Genomic DNA, 26792 nt, shown 5'->3' with positions numbered 1-26792 from the left:
GGTGATAAGGAAATGGTGGTGTAAAAGCCCCAGGAAAAAGCACTAGGCTCTGGATGGAAGGAACAGCAGTCAAGACTAAGAAGGAGACATAGGAGACATTGTAAAAGCAGGAGTACCTGTCTTGGGGACAGATGGTATATCCATGATGCGTGTGCTGGGGAAAGGATATAGGATCAGTACTGGGTTTTGTTTTATTTTTTATTGCTGTTTTGTGGGGGTTTTGTTTGTTTCTGTTTCTTTTATGTTTTTTCCTGAAAGGTGTTTTTTTTTTTTTTTGGCATAGTTTTTTTTTTTTTACTCCTTTTTTTGTATATTTTTTTTATTGGAGTTCGATTTGCCAACATATAGTATAACATTCAGTGCTCATCTTGTCAAGTGCCCCATTCAGTGCCGGTCTCTCAGTCACCCCATCTCCCTGCCTACGCCCCCTTCTAGTACCCCTTGTTTGTTTCCCAGAGTTAGGAGTCTCTCGGGTTTTGTCACCCTCTCTAATATTTCCCACTCATTTTCTCTCCTTTCCCTTTTAATCCCTTTCACTATTTTTTATATTCCCCATATGAGTGAAACCATATAATGTTTGTCCTTCTCCGATTGACTTACTTCACTCAGCCTAATACCCTCTAGTTCCATCCATGGCAAAGTGAATGGTGGGTATTCATTGTTTCTGATGGCTGAGTAATATTCCATTGTATATATATTGTATATATAGACCACATCTTCTTTATCCATCCATCTTTTGATGGAAACCAAGGCTAATTCCACAGTTTGGCTATTGTGGACATTGCCGCTATTAATATTGGGGAGCAGGTGTCGGTTTTTCACTGCATCTGTATCTTTGGAGTGCAATTGCTAGGTCATAGGGAAGTTCTATTTTTAACTCTTTGAGGCACCTCCACACAGTTTTCCAGAGGGGCTGCACCAGTTCACATTCCCACCAACAGTGCAGGAGGGTTCCCCTTTCTCCACATCCTCTCCAACATTTGTTGTTTCCTGTCTTGCTAATTTTCACCATTCTCACTGGTTGAGGTGGTATCTCATTGTGGTTTTTATTTCTATTTCCCTGATGGCAAGTGATGGGGAGCATTTTCTCATGTGCTTGTTGGCCATTTGTATATCTTCTTTGGAGAAATTTCTGTTCATGTCTTTTGCCCATTTCATGATTGGATTGTTTGTTTCTTTGCTCTTGAGTTTAGTAAGTTCTTTATAGATCTTGGATACTAGCCCTTTATCTGAAATGTCATTTGCAAATATCTTCTCCCATTCTGTAGGTTGTCTTTTAGTTTTTCTTGACTGTTTCTTTTACTGTGCAGAAGCTTTTTATCTTGATGAAGTCCCAATAGTTCACTTTTGCTTTTGTTTCCCTTGCCTTCATAGATGCAAGAAGTTGCTGTGGCCAAGTTCACAAAGGGTGTTGCCTGTGTTATCCTCTAGGTTTTTGATGGATTCTTGTCTCACATTTAAATATTTCATCCATTTTTAGTTTATCTTTGTGTATGGTGTAAGAGAATGGTCTAGTTTTATTCTTCTGCACGTGGCTGTCCAATTTTCCCAGCACCATTTATTGAATAGACTGTGCTTTTTCCAGTGGATAGTCTTTCCTGCTTTGTCGAATATTAGTTGACCATAGAGTTGAGGGCCCATTTTTGGGTTCTCTATTCTGTTCCATTGATCTATGTGTCTGTTCTTGTGCCAGTACCACACTGTCTTGATGATCACAGCTTTGTAGTACAACCTGAAATCCGGCATTGTGATGCCCCTGGCTCTAGTTTTCTTTTTCAATATTCCCCTGGCTATTCAAGGTCTTTTCTGATTCCACACAAATCTTAAGATTATTTGTTCCAACTCTCTGAAGAATGTCCTTGGTACATTGAATGTGTAAGTTGCCTTGGGTAGCATAGACATTTTCACAATATTTATTCTTCCAATCCATGAGCATGGAATATATTTTCATCTCTTTGTGTCTTCCACAATTTCTTTCAGAAGTGTTCTGTAGTTTGTAGGGTATAGATCCTTTACCCTTTGGTTAGGTTTATTCCTAGGTATTTTATGCTTTTCGGTGCAATTGTAAATGGAATTGACTCTTTAATTTCTCTTTCTTCAGTCTCATTGTTAGTGTATAGAAATGCCACTGATTTCTGGGCATTGATTTTGTATCCTGCCACACTGCCTGCTATGTTGAATAGCAGTGGTGAGAGTGGACATCCCTGTCGTGTTCCTGATCTTAGGAGAAAGGCTCTCAGTGTTTCCCCATTGAGAATGGTATTTGCTGTGGGCTTTTCGTAGATAGCTTTTTCTTTTAAGATGCTTTTTTAAGATGCTGAGGAATGTTCCCTCTATCCCTACACTCTGAAGAGTTTTGATCAGGAATGGATGCTGTATTTTGTCTAATGCTTTCTCTGCATTTATTGAGAGGATCATATGGTTCTTGTTTTTTCTCTTGTTGATGTGATGTATCACGTTGATTGTCTTATGGGTGTTGAATCAACCTTGCATTCCGGGAATAAATCCCACTTGGTCATGGTGAATAATTTTCTTAATGTGTTGTTGGATCCTATTGGCTAGTATCTTGTTGAGAATTTTTGCATCCATGTTCATCAGGGATATTGGTCTGTAATTCTCCTTTTTGGTGGGGTCTTTGTCTGGTTTTGGAATTAAGATGATGCTGGCCTCATAAAACGAGATTGGATGTATTCCGTCCCTTTCTATCCTTTGGAACAGCTTTAGTAGAATAGGTATTGTTTCTTCTTTAAATGTTTGATAGAATTAAATGTTTGATAGAATTGCCCTGGGAAGCCATCTGGCCCTGGACTTTTGTGTCTTGGGAGGTTTTTGATGACTGCTTCAATGTCCTCCGTGGTTATCGGCCTGTTCAGGTTTTCTATTTCTTCCTGTTCCAGTTTTAGTAATTTGTGGTTTTCCAGAAATGCATCCATTTCTTCTAGATTGCCTAATTTATTGGCATATAGCTGCTCATAATACGTCTTTAAAATCGTTTGTATTTCCTTGGTATTGGTTGTGATCTCTTTCATTCATGATTTTATTAATTTGAGTCTTTTTTCTTTTCTTTTTAATAAGGCTGGCTAGGGGTTTATCTATCTTATTAATTCTTTCAAAGAACCAACTCCTGGTTTTGTTGATCTGTTCTACAGTTATTCTGGTCTCTATTTCATTGAGTTCTGCTCAAATATTTATTATCTCTCTTCTTCTGCTTGGTGTAGGTTTTATTTGCTGCTCTTTCTCCGGTTCCTTTAGATGCAAGCTTAGCTTGTGTATTTGAGTTTCCTCCAATTTTTTGAGGGATGCTTGTATTGTGATGTATTTCCCTCTTAGGACTGCTTTTGCTGTATCCCAAATATTTTGAATGGTTGTATCTTCATTTTCATTAGTTTCCATGAATATATTAATTCTTCTCTAATTTCCTGGTCGACCCATTCATCTTTTAGTAGGATGCTCTTTAACCTCCATGTGTTTGAGTTTCTTCCAAATTTCTTCTTGTGATTGAATTCTAGTTTCAAAGCAAGTGGTCTGAAAATATGCAGGGGAAAATCCCAATCTTTTGGTATTGGTTGAGACCTGATTTGTGACCCAGTATGTGGTCTATTATGGAGAAAGTTCCATGTGCACTTGAGAAGAATGTGTATTCAGTTGATTAGGATGCAAAGTTCTGTATATATATCTGTGAAATCTGTTTGGTCCATTGTATCATTTAAAGCCCTTGTTTCTTTGGTGATGTTGTGCTGATATCTGTCATTTGCAGAAAGTGCCATGTTGAAGTCTCCTACTATTAGTGTATTATTATCTGAGTATGTCTTTGCTTTGGTTATTAATTGATTGATATACTTGGAAGCTCCCACATTAGGGACATAAATATTCATGATTGTTAGGTCTTCTTGTTGCATAGACCCTTTAAGTATGATATAGTGTCCCTCTTCATCTCTTACAACAGTCTTTGGGATAAACTTTAATTTATCTGATATGAGGATTGCTACCCCAGCTTTCTTTTGAGGACCATTTAAATGGTAAATGGTTCTTTTTTTTTTTTTTTTTTTTTTTGGTAAATGGTTCTCTACCCTTTCATTTTCAGGCTGAAGGTGTCCTTAGGTCTAAATTGAGTCTCTTGTAGACAGCAAATAGATGGGTCTTGCTTTTTTATCCAGTCTGAAACTCTGCATCTTTTAATGGGATCATTTAGCCCATTCACATTCAGAGTTAACTATTGAAAGATATGAATTTAGTGTCATCCTAATACCTATTCAGGCCCTTTTTTGTGGATTATTTCTTTGGGCTTCCTCTTTCTTTTACAGAGTCCCCCTTAATATTTCCTGCAGAGCTGGTTTGGTGGTCACATATTCTTTCAGTTTCTGCCTATCTTGGAAGTTCTTTACCTCTTCTATTCTGAATGAGAGCCTTGCTGGATAAAGTACTCTTGGCTGCAGGTTCTTCTCATATAGGACCCTGAATATATCCTGCCTGCCCTTTCTGGCCTGCCAGGTCTCTGTGGAGAGGTGTGCTGTTAACCTAATATTTCTCCCCATATAAGTTAGAAATCTCTTGTCTCTCGCTGCTTTAAGGATTTTCTCTTTATCTTTGGAATTTGCAAGTTTTGCTATGTCAAGGTGTTGAATGGTTTTTATTGATTTTGGGGGGGACCTCTCTATCTCCTGGATCTGAATGCCTGTTTCCCTCCCCAGATTAGGGTACTTCTCAGTTATTAGTTGTTTAAATATGCTTTCTGGCCCTCTGGCCCTCTCAGCGCTCTTTGTAACCTCAGTTATACATAGATTTTTCCTTCTGAGGCTGTCATTTATTTCCTTTAACCTTTCCTCATGGTCTTATAATTGTTTCCTCTTTCCTCAGCTTCCTTCCTTGCCATCAACTTGTCTTCTATGTCACTCACTCTTTCTTCCACCTCATTAACCCTCATCGTTAGGATCTACAATTTGGATTGCATCTCATTTAATTGATTTTTAATTTTGGCCTGATTAGATCTAAAGTCTGCAGTCATGAAGTCCTTTAATCTTTTATGCTTTTTTTCCAGAGCCACCAGTAGCTTTAGAATTGTGCTTCTGAATTGGCTTTCTGACATCAAATTGTAATCCAAAATCTGTAACTCTGTGGCAGAGAGTACTGTTTCTGATTCTTTTGTGGTGAGTTCTTCCTTCTAGTCATTTTGCTCAGTGCAGAGTAGCTGTATGAGTGGGCTGAGTCAAGAGTATCAACCACAACCTAAGTAAATTTAACCCTAGATGATTCTTGCTAGTAGCAAAAACCCTTCTCTCTGTAGCATTCCAGCTCTTCTCTCTTTAAATCTCAGGACAAAGTCGTAGGTTTTCAGGATGATTTCAATGTTATCTAGATAAGCTGGTGGACCCAGGTGAGTTGAGGACCCCTACTCCTCTGCCATCTTGCCCCCTATTTTTACTGGCATTAGTTTTTTAAAAGACTTGGAAGCTCATCCTCATTCCAAAAGAAAAATAATTTAAATGATCAAACACTCAATCTGATAGTCACCTGCCAAGGATACTTTCTGAGCAGGAATGCCTAGAGGGTCTCTGGCCTTGAAGAGGCTCCTTTCATGTCCCCCATGCTCCACATCTGTCTTGATTGGGCATCCAGAACAACCACTTCACCTTCCCTCTGTCGAATCCAGGATAGGGATTCCTACCAGCACAGTATGGGGAGTTTCTGAGCCTTGGATGAGGGACTCAATACTGCCACTGAAGGCAGTTCCAGAAACCATGTATTCAGATTTTTTATAAAAGCACCCCTCAGATTATATGCGCCCCTGCACTCACTACTGCACACTGCTGGTCAGGTTAACACAGCAACCATGATAATGCTATTTTCCATCCTGTGTGGTGAGAAAACAATGAGAAAACCCAACTATGTCTTTCTCTTTCTACAGCAACTTCATCCAAGAATATCTTATTTTTATAAGATGGAAACCACCTTGAGCAACATGAGAAGGACGTCTCAAGTACAATTTGCCTCTTTGTTTATTTGCTTGAGTCTTTGAGAATATCTTCCTTTCCTATGTCTCCTAATGAATTTGGGCATTGTAATAACTTACTTGGTTTTTCCTCTAGAATTACTGATCACCCTTTCACTCTTCTTCCTGACTTGATGACTGATTTGGGGAAAGAGAGGAAAAAAAAAAGATTTAGATTCTGTGTCTTGACCATTTGCATGGCCATATCACTTTTCTAATGAAATGACTTTTTGAGTGAATTAGTTCCATATGTGTATATATGTATTATACGGTAACACCTGAGAAAATTAGCAGCTCTCTGCACATAGCGTGTTCTTCAGAGTCCCCTAAGTTTAGAGTTAGAGCTCCCTCTGAAAATCAGAGGTGTAGTTGGTATGGAAAGCAAGAATTCCTTCCCAAAACAGATCTAAAGGACAGACTTGAGACCTATCCTACCACACCTTGATCTGAACAAGCCTCAAATATGATAGGATTGAATACATATTTGTCTAATCTTATACAGAATTGCAAAGTTGGTTTGCAAAAATTCATTTAAAAGCCAAGATCCATTAAAACTAATAAAAAACAGCAACAAAAAAGAGAAAGCTCCAGCTTACAAAAATTAATCCTCTAAAAGCTTGGTTTTTGTGTCTTCACAGAATTCTCCTAAACTCTTTTGCCCTAAAAACAGAAGCTTTGACATAGACGCCATCTACAGCGTGATAGATGATGCCAAGCAGTACGTATACATCGCTGTCATGGACTACCTGCCTATCTCCAGCACAAGCACCAAAAGGTCAGTGAGTGCATAATTTCATCTTAGAACCCAGTCTCAAAAAAAAAAAAAAAAAAAAAAAAAAAAAAAGAACCCAGTCTCCAGGGCCAGGCACAAACTGGGACCACAGGAAACCAACATGGACACTGAAATGCTTTCAGTTCACGTTAGGTCACACACCATGCAAATAACCTCCTCAGTGTGCATTTGCACCTGACCTATGATGCATCTCCTCCTTCAGTCCCTTTGGAGGACTCAGGATCTCACCCTGCAGAAGTTCCTCAGTGCTCTACCTTATAGGCATGGGAACAACTTGAGAATGAAGATCGGGTTGTTGTCAACTTAAGGTTATTTAAAAAATATAATAAATAATAAAAATTATTTGAAAAAAATATTTCTTAAAAATTATTAGTTGGCAGGCATACCTGAAGGACATACTGGAACTGAGTAGGCCTGGTAAGACTTTCCTTCTGGGAGACATCATTTCGTTGTATTGGTGGCATTAAAGGCTAAACCTTCATATTGTTTCAAATTAAAGAAGAAGGAAACTCAGAATGTATATGTTCTTGGTCAATCCATTGCTCTATATGAGGAAGAAAGCGTTTTAAAAATGAAGGGATTTTTCAATAATTCATCACTGTTTAGGGAAAAAATACTTGAAATAAATTTGGGAGCAGAATGTGTACCCCCAAATCATTACATGCATGAATGCATCGCTGGCTATGCCTCAGATATTTCTCACTTTCACTTTCTTGCTGGGAATGCAGAGATTTGGGTGCTTGTGTTTTGAATAACTCATGTAATCCAGGAAAAGTTTTCAAAGTGCACATTTCTGGGAGTATAATCTGAGACCTTTTTAATTTGGAAAATTACAATTTCAAAATAACCATTTACTGAGGTAAAATGATTAAGCATGCTCTCTATTGCTTGAATGCTTTTCATGTTGCCAACCTCACATATGCATAATATGCAGCTTCTTTATGCAAATAGCTGTAGGATTGCGAAAGCATGTTTCTCCCAGAAAGTGATCTCCCATCATGACAGTCAAAAAGCATTTTAAGCTGCAAAAGAAACTATTAAAACGCTTTTACTTTAAAATATGGTACATCCCTAGAATATTCATAGGTTTTTACCCGTATACTTTTACTTGTTTTCTCCCTCCTTTTCATTTTTCTCCTGTTTAATGTGTATTTGGTCTGATATTTCGTTTTAGATGTCAACTTCACTTTGGGAAAATTTTGAAACATAATAGATAGGCTTTGCCTGATTTTTCCATTATTCAGAATGAGAATAAGGTCAGGTTTATGGACTTATGTTAATTTGGGATGATGATTTCTTAGAATTGACAAACTTTCATTCCATGAAGTCCCATGAACAAAATTAAGATCCATTGTGGCCAGGGGAGAAGGAGTTAGCATGGAGAATCTAAAATATCTTGGAAATGTAAATATTAGATAAAAGGAAAAGAATGTAAAGAACTGAAAACTCACTTGAAATTTTTCATTTGTGTTATTAATCTACCATTTCAGCTGTTATTCAGAAACAGTTCTTTTATCATAATTATGATATCTCAGACCTGCCACTATTTTCAAGGGTTCTAATGAAAAGTCATCAGAGATATAAGAAGTAGTTCAAATGTCCAGGTTATAATTAAATCCCTCTCAAGAATGAAAAAAAAATTATGAAAAAAATTTAAAAGTCACCCTGGCTGCTTATCTTTATATTGGCCTGGGGAAAGTTTTCAGGAGTGAATTCCACTTGAATAAACAAATAGACATTTTCAAATATCAGAGTGTTAATATGCTACACTTAACTTTTATTTATTTTTAAAAACATATTTTTTAGTTAAATTCAATCAACTAACATATAATGTACTATTAGTTTCAGAAGTAGATTTTAGCCATTGTGACTGGTGTGAGGTGGTATCTCATTGTGGTTTTGATTGTATTTTCTTGATGTTGAGTGATGTGGACCATTTTTTCATGCATCTATTGACCATTTGTTAATCTTCTTTGGAGAAATGTCTGTTCAAGTCTTCTGCCCATTTCTTGACTGGATTATTTGTTATTTGGGTGTTAAGTTTCATAAGTTCTTTATAGATTTTGGATACTAGACCTTTATCTGATAAGACATTTGCAAATATATTCTCACATTCTGTCAGTTGTCTTTTGTTTTGTTTTTTCCTACTGTTTCCTTTGCCGTGCAAAAGCTTCTTATCTTGATGTGTCTTCCAAGAAGTTGCTATGGCCAAGGTCAAAAAGGTTGCTGCCTATGTTCTTCTCTAGGATATTGATGGATTCCTGTTTCACATTTAGGTCTTTCATCCATTTTTTGCCTATTTGTGTGTCTGATGTAAGGAAAGGGTCCAGTTTCATCCTTCTGCATGTGGCTGTCCAATTTTCCCAACACCATTTGTTGGGAAGAGTCTGTCTTTTTTCCATTGGGTATTCCTTCCTGCTTTGTTGAAGATTAGTTGACCATAGAGTTGAAGATCCATTTCTGAATGTTCCACTGATCTGTGTGTCTGTTTTTCTGCCAGTACCATACTATCTTGATGATTACAGGTTTGTAACAGAGATTGATCTCTGGAATTGTGATGTCACCAGCTTTGATTTTCTTTTTCAATATTCCTTTGGCTATCTGGGGTGTTTTCTGGTTGTGTACAAATTTTAGGATTATTTGTTTCAGCTCTGTGAAAAAAAGATGATGGTACTTTGATAAGGATTGCATTGAATGTATAGATTCCTGAAAGTAGCATAGACATTTTATTTAACAGTCTTTGCTGTTCCAATCCATGAACGTAGAATGCTTTCCCATTTCTTTGTGTCTTCCTCAGTTTCTTTCATAAGTGTTCTATAGTTTTCTGAGTACAGATCCTTTGCTTCTTTGCTTAGCTTTATTCCTATCTTATGTTTTTTGGTGCAGTTGCAAATGGGATCCACTTGTTAATTTTTCTTTCCTCTGTCTCATTGTTAGTGTATAGAAATGCACCTGATTTCTGTTCATTGATTTTATATCCCACTACTTTGCTGGATTCCTGTATTAATTCTAGCAACTTTGAGGTGGAGTCTTTTGGGTTTTCCATAAGTGTATCATGTCATCTGCAAAGAGTGATATTTTGACTTCTTCTTTGCCAATTCAGATGCCTTTTATTTCTTTTTGTTGTCTGATTGCTGAGGCTAGGACTTCTAGTACTATGTTGAAAAACAGTGGTGAGAGTGGACATCCCTGTCGTATTCCTGTTAGGGGAAAAGCTCTCAGTTTTTCCCCATTGAGAATGATATTCACCGTGAGCTTTTCATAGATAGCTTTTATGATGTTGAGGTATGTTGCCTCTATCCCTACATTGTAGTTTTAATCAAGAAAGGATGATATACTTTGTCAAATGCTGTTTTTAAGATTTTATTTATTCATGAGAGACTCAGAGAGAGGCAGAGACATAGGCAGAGGGAGAAGCAGGCTCTCTTTGGGGAGCCTGATGAAGGACTCGATCCTAGGACTCTGGGATCATGACCTGAGCCAAAAGCAAACGCTCAACCACTGAGTCACCAAGGGGCCCCCACATGCTTTTGTCTGCATCTATTGAGAGGATCATATAGTTCTTGTCCTTTATTTTATTAATGTAGTGATTGATTTGCAGATGTGGAACCACCCTTGCAACCCAGGCATAAATCCCACTTGGTTGTGGTGAATAATCCCTTTAATGTACTGTTGGATCCTATTGGCTAGTATTTTGGTGAGAATTTTTGCAACCATATTCATCAGGGATATTGGTCTGTAATTGTCCTTTTTGGTGGGGTCTTTGGTTTTTGTTTTGTTTTGTTTTTGTTTATTGTTGGTTTTTTTTTTGAGCCATATGTGCCCCAGTTTGTTTTTTTATACATTTTTTTATTGGTGTTCAATTTGCCAACATATAGAATAACACCCAGTGCTCATCCCGTCAAGTGCCCACCTCAGTGCCTGTCACTGGGTCTTTGGTTTTAGAGATCAAGGTAATGCTGGCCTCACAGAATGAGTTTGGAAGTTTTCTTCCCATTTCAATTTTTTGAAATAGCTTCAAAAGAATAGGTATTAGTTTTTCTTTAAATGTTTGGTAGAATTCTCCTGGAAAGTCATATGATCCTGGACTCTTGTTTGTTGGGAGATTTTTTTTATTACTGTTTCAATTCCCTTGATATTTATGGGTCTGTTCAGATTTTCTATTTCTTCCTGTTACAGTTTTGGTAGTTTATATGTCTCTAGGAATGTATCCATTTCTTCCAGATTGACTAATTTGTTGACATATAGTTGCTCATAATATGTTCTTATAATTGTTTGTATTTCTTTGGTGTTTGTTGTGATCCCTCTTCTTTCATTCATTATTTTATTTATTTATACCCTTTCTATTTTCTTTTTATTAAGTCTGGCCAGGGGTTTATCAATCTTATTAATTCTTTCAAAGAATCAGCACCTAGTTTCATTAATCTGTTCTTTTGGTTTCTATTTAATTGATTTCTGCTCTAATCTTTATTAATTCTCTTCTTCTGTTGGGTTTAGTCTTTATTTGCTGTTTTTTCTCCAGCTCCTTTAGATGTAAGATTAGGTTGTATATTTGAGACCTTTCTTGTTTCTTGATAAAGGCATATATTACTATATACTTCCCTCATATGACTGCCTTTGCTGCATCCCAAAGATTTTGAACAGTTGTTCTTTTATTTTCATTTGGTTCTATGAATTTTTTATTCTTTTTAAATTTCCTGGTTGATCCATTCATTCTTTAGTTGGATGCTCTTTAGCCTCCATGTATTTGAGTTCTTTCCAAATTTCCTCTTGTGATTGAGTTCAAGTTTCAAAGCATTGTGGTCTAAAATATGAAGAGAATAATCCCAATTTTTTGGTATTGATTGGAACCTGATTTGTGACCTGGTACGTGACCTATTCTGGAGAATATTCCACGTGCACTGAAGAAGAATGCGTGTTGTTTTGCTTTAGGATGTAATGCTCTGAATATATCTGTGAAGTCCATCTGGTCTACTGTGTCATTTAAAGCCCTTGTTTCTTTGTTGATCTTCTGCTTAGATGATTTTTCCATTGCAGTGAATAGGGTGTGAAAGTCCCCTACTATTATCCTATTATTATCAATGTGTTTTGTTAATTTTGTTATTAATTGGTTTATATAATTGGCTTCTCCCATGCATAGGGCATAAATATTGACAATGGTTAGACCTTCTTGTTCAATAGACCCCTTAATTATGATATAATGCTTTTCCTCATTTCTTATTACAGTCTTTGGTTTAAAACCTAATTTCTCTGATATAAGGATTGCTACCCCAGTTTTCTTTTGATGTCCATTAGCAGGATAAATGGTCTTCCACCCTCTCATTTTCAATCTGGTAGTGTCTTTGGGTCTAAAGGAGTCTCTTATAGACAGCATATCAATGATGAGTCTTACTTTTTATCCTACCTGATGGGCAGTTAGCCCATTTACATTCAGAGTAACTACTGAAAGATATGGAATTATTACCATTGTATTATCTGTAAAGTCACTGTTTTTGTACATTGTCTCCGTTCCTTTCTGGTCTGTGTTACTTTTGGGCTCTCTCTCCATTTAAAGGATCCCTTTAATATTTCTTGCAGGGATAATTTAGTGATCACAAATACTTTCAGTTTCTGTTTGTCCTTTTTCTTTCCTTCTATTTTGAATGATGTCCTTGCGAGATAGTGTTTGGCTGCATTTTTCTCATTTAGCACCCAGAATATATCCTGCCAGTCCTTTCTGGCCTGCCAGGCCTCTGTGGATCTGCTGCCAGTCTGATGTTTCTACCCTTGTAGATTACAGATCTCTTGTCCCAAGCTGCTTTCAGGATTTTCTCTTTGTCTCTGAGATTTGCAAGTTTCACTATTACACATTGAGGCGTTGACCTCTTTTTATTGATTTTAAAGGAGGCTCTCTGTGCCTGCTGGACCTGTATGCTTATTTCTTTCACCAGATTAGAGAAGTTTTCCACTATAATTTGCTCCAATATACTTTCTGTTCCTCTCCCTCTCTCTTTTCTCTTCTTCTGAGATTCCAGTTATTCTAACATTATTTTGCTTTATGGTACCACTTATCTCTCCAGTTCTCCCCTGGTGACCCAGTAGTAGTTTATCTCTTGCTCAGTGTCTTTTTTATCCATCATTTTGACTTCTATATCACTAATTCTCTCTTCTGCCTCCTTTATCCTAAAAGTTAGAGCCTCCATTTTTTATTGCATCTCATTAATAGCCTTTTTTATTTCATCTTAACAGACTTTTTAAAAAATATATTTTATTTATTAACTCATAAGAAACAGAGACAGAGAGAGAGAAGCAGAGACACAGGCAGAGGGAGAAGAAGGCTCCATGTGGGAAGCCCAACATGGGACTCAATCCCGGGACTCCAGGATCACATCCTGGGCCAAAGGCAGATTCTCAACTGCTGAGCCACCCAGGCATCCCTTTTATTTCATCTTGATTAGATTTCAGTTCTTTTATTTCTCTCGAAAGGGATTCTCTAGTGTCTTCTATGCTTTTTTTCAAACCCGTCTTTATAATCATTATTCAGAACTCTAGTTCTAACATCTTACTTATATCCATACTGATTAGGTCCCTGGCAGTCAGTACTGCCTCTTGTTCTCTTTTATGAGGTGAGTTTTTCCATCTTGTCATTCTGTCCAGAGAAGAATAGATGAACAAAAGAACAAAATACTAAAATGGCAACAACAACCCCAGAGAAATATATACTAGACAAATCAGAAGAGACCCAAAGCTGAAAAAAAAAAATTAAAACTAAAAAGAGAGAGTGAATATAATCATACAGGTGAACAGAACAAAGCAATACACTGGATCATGTGTGTATTTTGGTCTGTTTGTTAGAAAACTAGATCCCAAAATTGTAAAGAAAGAAAAACTTATAAAGGTACAAAAATAAAATTAGATACATTGAAAGGATAGAATGTAACTGTAAAAATGAAAATTAAAAGGCAAAAAAACAAAAGGAAGGAGTATAAACAGACAGGGAAACAGAACAAAGCAATACACTATATCTTGAGTGTATTTTAGTCTGTTTGTGAGAAGAAACTACATCCCAAAATTATAAAGAAAGAAAAGCTTATATACACAAAAATAAAACTAACTACATTGAAAGGATAGAATGTATCTGTAAAGATGGAAATTTAAAAAGACTTTAACAAAAAAAAAAAGAAGAAGAAAAAAAGAGAGAGAAAATATGATCAGACAGGTGAAAAGAACAGTGTGATACACTGGATTCTGGGTGTATTTTGGTCTGTTAGAATAAACTGCATCCCAAAATTGTAAAGAAATAAAACTTATACTATGCAAAAATAAAATTAAATACAATGAAAGGATAGAATGTAAGTGTAAACAATAAAATTTTAAAAGATTTTTTTAAAAAAGAGGTGATAACATAAGAAATTGTTTGAAAACGTGATCCCTGGGGGGCACAGTGGTTTGGCGCCTGCCTTTGGCCCAGGGCGCGATCCTGGAGACCCGGGATCGAATCCCACGTCGGGCTCCTGGTGCATGGAGCCTGCTTCTCCCTCTGCCTGTGTCTCTGCCTCTCTCTCTCTCTCTCTCTCTGTGTGTGGCTATCATAAATAAATAAAAATTAAAATAAAAAGATTTGAAAAGAAATTGAAAAAGAAAAGAGGAAAAAAATAAAATTGAAAGACTAAGAATCGTTGCGAGAAAAAAAAAAAAAACCACCAATTCTCTATACTGTTTTCCCTAGCGCTAGAGTTTTGCAGTTCTCAGTGTTCGGTAGACTTGGTCTTGGCAGGATGCTCCCGCTGATCCTCTGGGGGAGGGCCCTGCTGTGCTGGTTCTCAGGTGTCTTTGCCCTGAGTGAAACTGCACTGCCTTTGCCAGGGGGCCAGGCTGAGTAACCCACTCTGGATTGCTCTAGGTGGCTTTTGTTCCCTGAAGGCTTTCCATACCGCTTTAGAGGATGAGTGTGAAAAAGGCTACCTCCCAATTTTCAGTCCTGGAGATGAAAGCTCGGAGCTCCACTCCTCAGTGCACCCTCAGGGTAAAACACTCACTCCTGTCTCCCTGGTCTCCATCTGCACTCTGTGCTCACCCAGCCTGTGACCAAGCATTTCTATGCAACCCCCTTTCATGTCTCCAAACCCTGCAGACTGTGGCAGGGTACACCCACACCACTACTCCCAGGGGAAGAAAGGGTATCCCAGTGCAGTTCTCCCACTTGCTGGGCCCCTGCTCAGAGCGAAGTCACAAGACCATGCCCCAGTCCGAGGTTTATGGCAACACCCAGCTGAGAGCCCACTCCTGGGCTCACCGATTGCAGCTGGCTTCCCTGCCGCAATGCCCACTCAGGCACCCCTGAGGCACAGGTCTTCCTATGACCCTGAGGATCCTGAGACCACACTGTCACACCTAGGATTCCACCCTGCTTTGCCAACTGAGCATCTTTCAGGCGGGATATCCCTCACTGGAGAAGACATCTAAAAGTTCTGATTTTGCACTCTGCTGCTTTATTACTTCCCAGCACTGGCTGATGGAGGCACCCCCTCCCCCTTCAGTCTATCTTCCCATATATCACCTTGGATTCACTTCTCCTCACCTCCTACATTGCAGAGGTAGGCTTTTCTATTGGTAGAGTTGCAGCTATTCTTTTCTTGGAGCTCTGGTTGAGTTCACAGGTGTTCAGAATGATTTGATAGACATTTACCTGCATTCCTGGGACCATACAAAACTGAGGTCTCCTACCCCTCTGTCATCTTGGACTCCAAAGTCCAAACTTAACTTTTAGTGTACACACTCCTAAACATCCAAATGAAAGGAAAAATTCACATGCTCCCAAAGTAGAAATGGTTGGTATCATGTAAAAAAATATACACACCATCATTTAGCAATAGTGTTAGAAGTAACTTCTACTTTTCAAAGAAGTAGGAAGTGAACAGAATAATGAGATGTAGCTAAATAGATCTACAATAAAAAAATCAGAGGCCCTATTTCAATTCTTCCTGTTTCATCAATCAAGTGCTATTTTTTTTCAGCAATTCACTTATTTATTTGGTTCTCAATTTGAGGTTGTTCATTATTTATTTCCTCAGTCACATGAAATACATCTATCAGAAGGAAATCAGTAAAAATGTGAAGGAACAATAAAATGTAGGCTGGCAGCCAAGAATACTCTCAGGCAAAGTTATGTTTCAGATGCGAAGGAGAAATAAAGGCTTTCCCAGACAAACAAAAGCTAGGGAGTTCACCACCATTAGACCTGCCTTCAAGAAATATTGAAAGGAGTTCTTCAAGCTGAAACAAACAAACACAAAAATGGAAACACACAAAATTCTGATTAAGATGATAAACAGGCAGTTGGAATTAGAATATCATAACTTGGGATGCCTGGGTGGCTCAGTGGTTGAGCATCTGCTTCATCTCAGGACATGATCCCAGGACCTGGAATTGAGTCCCGCATCGGGCTCCCCTCAGGGAGCCTGCTTCTCTCTCTGCCTGTATCTCTGCCTCGCTCTCTCTGTGTCTCATGAATAAATAAATAGAATCTTTTAAAAAAATAGAATACCATAACTCTTTTTTGGAATAGTATATTAAACTCTTAACTATATCCTAAATGTTAAAGGAAAAGAGCACTAAAATAACTATCACTACTGTGACTTGGTAATGAAATCATAGCATACAAAGAGGTAATTTGTGACATCAAAAATATAAAAGGAGAGGAGTAAATGAATGACAGGTGAATAAAAGTAATGTGCTATGAGCAGAAAAAAAGACTTTTTTCGATTAGGTGTTTTATGTAAATCCCATGGTAACTACATGGTAAGAATCTAGAGCAGGAACATGAAACATAAAAAGGGGAAAGAATGAGCAAGTCATCCTAGAAAACCACCAATTGGCAAAAATAAAGACAAACAGACAAAAAAAGAAACAATGGAAAGACAAAATAACCAGAAGCCAAAAGATAAAATAGCCAGTAGTAAATGCTTACATATTAGTAATTGCCCGCAGTGAAAATGGATTGAACTCACCAATCAAAAGGCACAGGATGGCTGGCTGGCTGGGTAAAAAAGCAAATATGCTGCTTACAAGGGGACTCACTTTAGTTCTAGAGACACATATAGGCTCCAAGTGAAGGAATGCAAAATAATATCCCAAGCAAACAGAAATGAAAGGAAGGCAAAGGTAGACAGCCATATCAGACAAAATAGACTTTAAGCCAGGAGACAAAGAAGACCCAAGAGACAAAGAAAGTCATTATATAATGACAAAAAGGCCAGTATACCAAGATAGAGCAATCATAAATATACATGCTTACTACCAACACTGAAACATCAAGACATATTAAGCAATTAATGAAGGATCATGCGGGAGAAATAAGCAATAATACAGTAATTGTAGGGGACTCTAGTACCTCACCATCAGCAATGGATAAATCACACAGACAGAAAGTCAACAAGAAAATGTTGCAGTTGAACTCAGCTTTAGAACAAATGAGCTTAGCAAACATACACAGAACATACACCCAACAGCAGCATAATACACATTCTTCTCAAATACACATGGAACATTTTCCAGGATAAATCATACGTTAGGCCACAAAGCAAATTTTAGTGAATTTAAGAAAGTTGAAATCATACCAACTATCTTCTCTGACTACAATTGTATGAAACTAGAAATCAATAAGAGGAAAGTAAGAAGATCTACAAATATGCAGAAACTAAACACACTTCTATTGGGTTAAAGAAGAAATCAAAAGGGAAATAAAAATTATCTTGAAAACACAATATATCAAATATTATGGGATGCAGCAAAAGCAAATCTATAAGCACATATACTGAGAAATGAGAAAGATTTTAAATAACCTAACTTTACATCTCAAGGAACTAGAGGAAGAAAAGCAAAGTAAGCCCAAACTTAGCAGAAGGAAGGAAATAACAAGTATCAGAGCAGAAATAAATAAAAACCAAAAAAATACCATACAAAGAGCTGTTTCTTCGAAAATATAAACAATATTGACACCTTTAGCTAGACTAAGGGAAAAAAAAGAGAAGACTCAAAATAAATAAATTAGACATGAAAGAGGAGACATTACAACGATACTACAGAAATACCTAGAATTATGAGACTACCATGAACAATTATATGACAAGAAATTATTACATAAACTAAAAGAAATGTATACATTTCTAGAAACATACAAGACTGAGTTGGGAAATATTAGAAAATCGGAACAGACTAATTATGAGTAAAGAAATTGAATCGGTAATCAAAAAAACTCCCAACACAAAAAAATCTCAGGACCAGATGGCTTCACTAGAGGATGCTACCAAATGTTTATAGAAGAATTAACACCAATCCTCCTCCAAACTTGTTCAAAATATCAAGCAGAAGGAACACTTTCAAATTCATTCTGTGAGACCAGCATTACTTTGCTACCAAAACCAGATAAGACCACAAGAAAGAAAATTATAGACCAATATCCCTGATGAAGATAGATGCAAATATTAGCAGGGGGATCCCTGGGTGGCTCAATGGTTTAGCACCTGCCTTCAGCCCAGGGTGTGATCCTGGAGTCCTGGGACCAAGTCCCACATCGGGGATCCCAGGATCCCTCCCCATGCTTCTCCCTCTGCCTATGTCTCTGCCTCTCTTTCTGTGTGTGTCTCTCATGAATAGATAAAATCTTAAAAAAAAAAAAAAGAAGAAGAAGAAGAAGATATTAGGAGGCCAAATTCAGGAACTCATTATACACGATGACCAAGTGGGATTTATCCCTGGGATACAAGGATATTGCAATATATACAAGTCAATAAATGCAAATACATTGCATCCATAAAATGATAGATAAAAATCACATGATCATCTCAATAAGACACAGAAAAACTATTTGACAAACTACAACACTCTTTCATGATTAATTTTTTTTTAATTTTTATTTATTTATGATAGTCACACACACAGAGAGAGAGGCAGAGACATAGGCAGAGGGAGAAGCAGGCTCCATGCACCGGGAGCCCGATGTGGGATTCGATCCCGGGTCTCCAGGATCGCGCCCTGGGCCAAAGGCAGGCGCTAAACCGCTGCGCCACCCAGGGTTCCCCTCTTTCATGATTAAAAAAAAAAAGAAGAAGAACCTTTAACATGGGTACAGAAGAAACATAACTCAGCATGATAAATGACATATATGATAAACCAAGAACTAACATTATACTCACTGGAGAGAAATTGAAAGCATTTCCCCCAAGATCAGGAAAAAAAGCAAGGATGCCTACTGTTAGCACTCTTATTCAATACAATTCTGGAAGCCAGAGCCAGAGCAATCAAGCAAGACAAAGAAATAAAAGGCATACACATCAGGAAGGAAGAAGTAAAGTTGTCATTATTTTCTTATGATATGATTTTATATATAAAAAATCCTAAAGAATCAGTCAAAAAACTGTTGGAATTAATCAATAATATCACTAATGTGTCAAGATACAAAATTTGTTGCATTCCTTTGCATTAATGATGAAGCCTCTGAAAAAGAAAGAAAATCATCTCACTCACAATAGCATCAAACACAAGAAATACTTGGAAATAAATTTAACCAAGGAAGTGAAAGATCTATATAGTGATAACTACAAAGTTTGCTGAAAGAAATTGAAGAAGAAACAAACAAATAGAAAGGCTTTCTGTGTCATGGACTAGAAGAATTAATATTGTTAAAATGGCTGTCCTACTGAAAGTGATCTACAGAGTCAATGCAATTCCCCTCAAAATACCAAAGACATTCTTCACAGAAATAAAAGAAACAATCCTAAAATTTATATGGAACCACAAAAAACTCCAAGCAGCTAAAACAATCATGTGAAAAAGAATAAAGTTCAAAGTATCAGACTTCCTGATTTCAAACTATATGACAAAGCCATAGTAATAAAAACAGTACAAAAATAGACGTCAACCAATGGAACAAAACAGGAGGCCTAGAACTAAACCCTGGCCTATACAGACAACTAATATTCAACATGAGCACAGGAACACCCAATGGGGAAAAGACAGTCTCTTCAACAAATGATGCTGGAGAAACTGGAGACAAATATGCAGAAAAATAAAGCTGGGCCTATCACATAACTCACAAAATTTAACTCAAAATAGATTAAAGACTAAAAGATAAGACCTGATATCATAAAACTCCTAATGGTCTTGGTAATAATTTTTTTTGCATGACACCAAAAGCACAAACAATAATAACAAAAAATTAACAAACTGGGACTATATCAAATCCAAAAGGCTTTGCACACAGCAAAAGAAACAACAAAATAAAAAAATAGAATGGGAAAAATTTTTTTCACACCATATATTGGATAAAGGGTTAATATCCAAATATGTGAGGAATTCAATCAATTCAATAACAACAACAACAAAAAGAGTGTGATTAAAACTGGAAAAAGAACTAAACATTTCTTCAAAGAGGACATCAAAATGGCCAGCAGACACATGAAAAGATGTTCAACATCACTAATCATCAGGGAAAGGCAAATCAAAACCATGATATCACCTCATACCTCTTAGAATGGCTATCATCAAGAAGCCAAGAGACAACAGGTGCTGATGAAGATGTAGTGAAAAGGGAACCCTTATATACAGTTGGTAGAAAGATAAACTGATCCAACCACTATGGAAAAGTTGGAGGTTCCTCCCAAAAGTTTGTGGGAAGTTTCCCCCAAAATTAATATAAATCTACTATATGATCCAGCAATTCCACTTCTGGGTATTTAATCAGAGGAAACAAAAACAGATTTCTGACAAGATATATGTACTCCCATGTTTATTGCAGCACTATTCACAATAGCCAAGACATGGAAACAACACAAATGCCTATCAACAGAAAAATAAATGAAAAGATGTGGTACATATACACAATGGAATATCATTCAGCCATGAGAAAGGAGAATATCCTCCCATTTGTACCAGCATGAATGGATCTTGAGTATATTATGCTAAGTGAAATAAGTCAGACAGAAAAAGACAAATACTGTATAATATCACTTCTATATGAAACCTACAAAAGTTAAACCTGTAGAAAATAGGCAGTAAAATAGTGGTTACCAAGGGCTGGTGGGTGAGGGATCAGCATAATGGTATTTAAGACTACAAACTTGTAATGAGTAGTAAATAGGTCATAGAGAGCTAATGTACTGTAAATATACTGTAATTATGTAATGTGATGAATATCAGTACATTGGCAATCATATTACAATATAAATATGTACCAAAGTCCCATGCTACACAGCTTATTAAATTTATACACATACACACATAATAATATACATATTAAATTTATACACAGCTTATTAATTATACACATCAGATTTATTCAATAAGAAAAAAGTAGGCTGATTAGTCAATGTCCTACTAATATTTTTCATTTATGTTTTCATTCAACAAATACTTATTGGCCATTGTGCAGGAGTGATTAAAGTATGAGCAGCATATGGTCCCAGAAATTCTATCCAGAAGGGCAAATGGACACAAAATAGATTATCATTACACAGTGTGGTGAATGGAAAATAGATATATGTACAAAATATTACAGGTCCTCGGTGAAAGAACATCTATGGCAGTTTCAAAGTTAGAAGGGGCTTATTGGAGGAAATGCTACCTGAATTGCATTTCAGAAAAAGGATAAGAAAGGAAGTTTTCCAGGTAAAAGGGACAGTATGAACAAAGTTTCAGATGAAGAAAAATAGCATGACACATGCCGGGATCTGTAATGAGTTCAGTGTTGGAACAAAGCCCAAGATAAGGTGATGAGAGATCAGGTTGGAGGAGAGACAGGGACCAGGAACAGGAGGACTTGACTGTGAGGGAGCCTCCCCTATGTTTTAATCAAAGGAGATATGCTTTTAGACAGATCACTTTGGTGGTCATGGAAGATGTACTTGACAAGGACAAGACTAAAGGCCGAAAAACCAACTTGGAGCTGTTACAGTGGCCCAGATCAGTGATAATGATGGATCAGAAGGATAGAAGAGGGACCCCTGGATGGCTCAGCAGCTGAGTGTCTGCCTTTGGCTCAGGGCATGATCCCAGGGTCTGGGATCGAGTCCCACATCAGGCTCCTTGCAGGGAGCCTGCTTCTCCCTCTGCCTATGTCTCTGCCTCCCTCTGTGTCTCTCAAATAAATAAAATCTTAAAAAAAAAGGATAGAATAAAGCATGTACGTTCCAATAATATTTTTCAAGGACATCATGAAAAGGAGAATGATCACCAGGTTTTTACTTTGGGTGATTAGATGATGAATGTTATACAAGGCAGAGGAGGCCATAAAAAGTATGAGGAAATAAGCATATTTGTTAATTTAGGGTTCTTGTAAAGGTCCAAATTAATAAAGATCTTACAAAGATATCCAGAATGAAGTCTGAAGAGGGTTAGCCTGGTGATGTGATTTTGGAGCTCTTCAGACTCTAGAGGACAGTTGAAATCAAATGTGTAGATGAAGCCACCAAGGAGATGGCCTGTATAGTGAGGAGGACAGGGGATGGTGATGGAATCTTAAGGGAACATTGACCATTCAACAAATAAAGAAACACTTCGAGAAATAAGGGACAGACCATCAATAAATACACAGGGTCGTAGAAGCCAATGGAATCAGTTTTCAAGAAGAAAAGAACCATCAACAGAGCCAGATGTGGCTTAGACTAATAGTAAAATAAGAATTGAATGATGTCCATTAGATTTTGCAGTTGGGATATCACTTCTGATTTGGAGATTTGCACAAGAACGGTGGGCTGAAGGCCAGGGGGCATTAGGCTGAGGAGTGAGTGGGGGTGGTGAAGTAAAGTCAGAGGTTCTAGATTACACTGTCAAGAAGTTATGTTAAAAAAAAAAGTAGAAACAGACCCATAAATACAGAGAGCAAACTGATGGTTGCCAGAAGAGAGGGACAGGAGGATGGGCAAAATTGGTAAAGGGGAGAGAGAGGTACAGGCTTCCCATTATGAAATGAGTAAATCACAAGGATGAATGGTGTGGCGCAGGGAATGTACTTGGTGATCCTATAATGGTGTTATATGGTGACAGATGGCAGCTGCCTTTGTTCTGAGAACAGCATACCATATGCAAATGTTGAATCACTGTGTTGTACACCTGAAATTCACGTACATTGTGTGTCAACTATACTCAAAGATGATTGATGATAGATAGATAGGTGATAGATGATAGATAGATAGATAGATAGATAGATAGATAGATAGATAGATGATAGATAGATGATAGTTTAGTTCAAAAGAGAAAAGAGATTGTTCACTGGCCACAGAGTGATGCAGAGTCAGGGAGGATTCTCTTGAGTGGGTGAGATTTACATTTTGTCCTCAAAGTAAAAGGAAGGGAGAGAGGGGGGAGTTGAAACTTTCTTCAGGAAGGAATGACCAGTGAGACACAGTTGCAGAGGGTCAGGGAAACAGCCTAGGGAGAAGGGTGGTCCAGGTCTAACCCTGAGCAGGTTGTCTTATTCTCTGAGCCAGAGGAAAGGGGAGAAGGATGCATGAGGTTCTCGGGGGTAGAAAGTTGAGGAAGACCATGACTGAGAAGCTCTATATTTCAGATAGAGGAAGAAACAAGTTTTTCTCAAGTGGGGTACAGCTTAGAGTAATTACAGAAAGGTCCAGGAGGTGAAACTGCCCAGGACAAGGACAGGGTTGGTGAATAGTGGTGAGGGCTCAGATGCATTTGTGTTGGCTCCAGCTTCACAGAGCTGAGCCTACTTTGTTCAGCCATCCTTGGCTTTGGTAGCCATAGACATAGACCAAGGGAGGTGTGGCTCTGACCCAAGAGCTAGAGAAAGAGGCAGAGCAGCTGTCCTTCAGGTGATCACTGAGGTTGGGCTGGACCAAAAAGGGGACCCAGAGCTGATGGAGCAGGAGAGTGAGACAGTCATGGGGCTGGGCCCACGCAGGGGAAGAGTGCACTCAGTGGAGATCACACAAAGTACAGGATGCTACAGGACCACAGGCTGGTCCATATAAAGAGGAGAACTTTGGAGGCGTTACTGATTATGAAACTGGCAAGCTAAGGTTTTGGATACTTTATTGGTCCAAACTGAGTTGGCTTGGAATTAGGGAAAGATTTGAACAAGTGAACAAACAGAAGGTCGGCACATGTCAGGGCTAAGGGGAGACAGAGAGACATGGGGCTTGTCTTTAAAATGGAAATGTTTATTGTTTTTTTCTTTTAAAAGAGAAATAAGTGGCAGTTCTGGAAATGACATTGTGTATGTTGGGGTGCTGACCCCACCTCCTAAACTGAATGGGCAAATTGTGGTAGAAAATACATGGTAGGACTTCTGGAGAAGCTGCGGCCTTAGGAAGAATTAAGGTTTAGTTAAGGCAAAAGGCTGGCTATGAATTTAGGGTAGAGGCTGAGCCTCTGGGAGAAACTGTTGGCCTGATGGAGGAGTCCAAGGGCCAGAGAAGCTGGGTGCTTGGTCAGGAAGAGTAGGGGGAAGTTTGCATAACCAGAGCAGAAGCTCATTTAAGGGGCAGTTTCCAAAGAAGAGGGATTCTAGCAGCATTTGGGGACTGATGGGTTGCTCAAGCCTCTGAACTGGAATTTTGTTGGAAAGTTGACTCTCAGCGCCCATGTGAGCTGAGGCCCAGCTGGAGTGGTGCCGGTGTGGTGAGGATAGCCTGTGGTGGAGGTCAGTGTGTCCACATCTTCGGAGGCCCTGGTGGTGGGAGAACTCATTTTAGGCAGGGGCAGGACCCAGGAAAGCATCCTCTGTAGTTGCCCAACCCAGGAGAGCTGCATTTTTTTTTTCAAGTATCCTATCAGGTTATGTCTGTATTACAGAACAAAGTAATGATCGGGTTAATATAAATGTTCTTTGTAGCCTAGTAAATCTCTTTCCCCGAACTAACTTATTTTCTTTCTTTTTATCCACACGACTATTATTTCTACAGGACTTACTGGCCAGACTTGGATGGGAAAATAAGAGAAGCATTAGTTTTGCGAAGTGTTAAAGTGCGACTCCTTATAAGCTTCTGGAAGGAAACTGACCCCCTTACATTTAACTTTATTTCATCTCTTAAAGCTATTTGCACTGAAATAGCCAACTGCAGTTTGAAAGTTGTAAGTATGATGTTGACTTAAGAATTATTAAATAAAAGGGGCTGATTTCCTCTGCTCATCTGTGAAAGCTATAAACCCATGCATTCAAGTAAACTGGCACTTAAGAACCAGGCTAACAATCTCTGATTGTGAGAAAATATTTCAAAAGTAAAATAAGTAATTTTTAAAGAGAAACACACAAGAAAAGGAGCCTGGAACCCACATTTCCTGGTGCCCTCCCAGCCATGCCCTGTTTTCACACACTGCCTGTTGGGTCCTCTCCACTTGAACTGCCTCATTCACCTGCCATTCCTATTTCTAAGCCTGTGACCAACAGAGCAGTGGCACCTGAACCTGCACAGCATCCCCAAGCCCCAAAGACCCCCCAGCCTGGGCTACTCTACTTGCTTCAGGTCCCTTGGGCCACATGCTAATCCACACACTTTGAGGGAGGCAAGATTGGGACTGGGTATTAGTGTGGTAATTCCTTAGCCAATCTTTGATTCCCCTCAGGTCCTCACATGTGATGCCCTCTTTGTCCTCTCTGGGCCTTTGTACATGCTGTTTCCTCTACCTATAACACCCTTCTCCTCCGTGCCTTTTCTGACTAATGCCTACCAGTCCATTAGGTACCTTTTCCAACCTCCACAGCAATCGTTCAGGAAATGTACCCTGAGACCCTCCTGTATGCCAGGCACCCTTCTAAGTGATGGGTCTGTTCTTCATGCAGTATTTAAGGACCCAGAATGACAGCGGCACCACCATCAACCTGAGACATAGCTTCCGAGATAGTCCCAAGCCTCCGTTTCTCAAGGTCAATCAGAAGGAGAGAGAGACTGGAGGACTGCCCAGGAGGCATTTATGGGGTGGACCTGGAGTGAATATCCTTTTAGCCTTTATTCTGCTGCTCATATTTCACTCACCTGGCCACACCTAATAACAGGGGTGGCATTAGTGCAATCAGAAAGGCAGCAGTGCTCCCAAAAAGACAAAACAGCAGTTTTGTGGATCATCAGTCTGCAATTCTGGGCACCCACACAGAGAACCCTCATCCCCCACAGGTACTGCACAATGCAAATTTCTGGACCTCTAAGTGTTATGCATTTCTGGACAGCAAATCTGGATGTGTTACCCCATAGTTAATAAACAGAAACTAAAAACAAAACAGCAATTTCCCATGAAATCCAAAGCCCAGATTGAAATTATCTCCTCCCCATATAACAGGAACAGGAGAAATACAGTATAAACTCCCATTCAGAAAAGGGAGATGGGGACAGTCACAGCAGTCACTGGTCCAGGCAATTGTAAAATCCTTCCGGGCAGGTATAGTGAAGTCCTCATACCCCGGATCCTAAGGTTGTTCTTAGTATGAAGTGTTAAGAGTTTTTGGTCCCAGCTCATGGTTCCTCTGGCAATGCAACTTTCTCAAAAACTTAGTAAGCTTCTGATTTATTTGCTTCTAGTCATTTCCATTTACCAGTAACCACAGCCAAATATTTTGTTTTACATAATTCCCAAACTTGACTAATTATGCTTCCTTGCCCATATGCCTCTGCCTCCCTTTCCCTCCTTCCTCCCCCTTTTTCCCCTTTGCATCTTCTGTCTCTCCCCTCCCTCTCCCTCTTTCTCTACCCTCTCTCCTCTCTTGGGCTCCTGGTACAATCAGTTTTTCTAGCTCTTTGAAATACCAAATTTCTAGTGTACCTGTTCTATTTCATATGTGCTTACAAGCCAGCAAATCCTTCTTGGGTTTATCTCCTCTGACAACTTGCTAAAGGCACTAATGACAACCAACATAAGTTACTAACAATTTGTTTTCCCATCCCTTGCCCTGTAGCCAAAGTTTTAGGGGGTGCTTGGTGTTCCTTCCAAATTAATGCAGGCTATGGTTTTACCAAATATTTTGCTACTGCATGAGTCTCCGTTCATTCCATCCTTTAATACCAATTTTCTTGCTGCCTG

General features: G+C 38.4%; 1 protein-coding gene across 1 annotated transcript in view; it reads left to right on the top strand.

Moving 5' to 3' along the window:
* The window catches only part of PLD5 (phospholipase D family member 5), a 406589-nt gene that overhangs the window by 360512 nt on the left and 19285 nt on the right, over nt 1-26792 (top strand). The window contains exons 7-8 of the mRNA XM_055323505.1: nt 6628-6764; nt 24683-24851. Coding sequence (XP_055179480.1) covers nt 6628-6764; nt 24683-24851 — 306 coding nt within the window. The remainder of the gene's footprint in view (nt 1-6627; nt 6765-24682; nt 24852-26792) is intronic.

The sequence above is a fragment of the Nyctereutes procyonoides genome, unplaced genomic scaffold (genome assembly GCF_905146905.1).
Source record: "Nyctereutes procyonoides isolate TBG_1078 unplaced genomic scaffold, NYPRO_anot_genome, whole genome shotgun sequence".
Taxonomy (NCBI): domain Eukaryota; kingdom Metazoa; phylum Chordata; class Mammalia; order Carnivora; family Canidae; genus Nyctereutes; species Nyctereutes procyonoides.
Note: the sequence above shows the minus strand (reverse complement) of the source record. Positions and strands in the feature narration are given on the sequence as shown.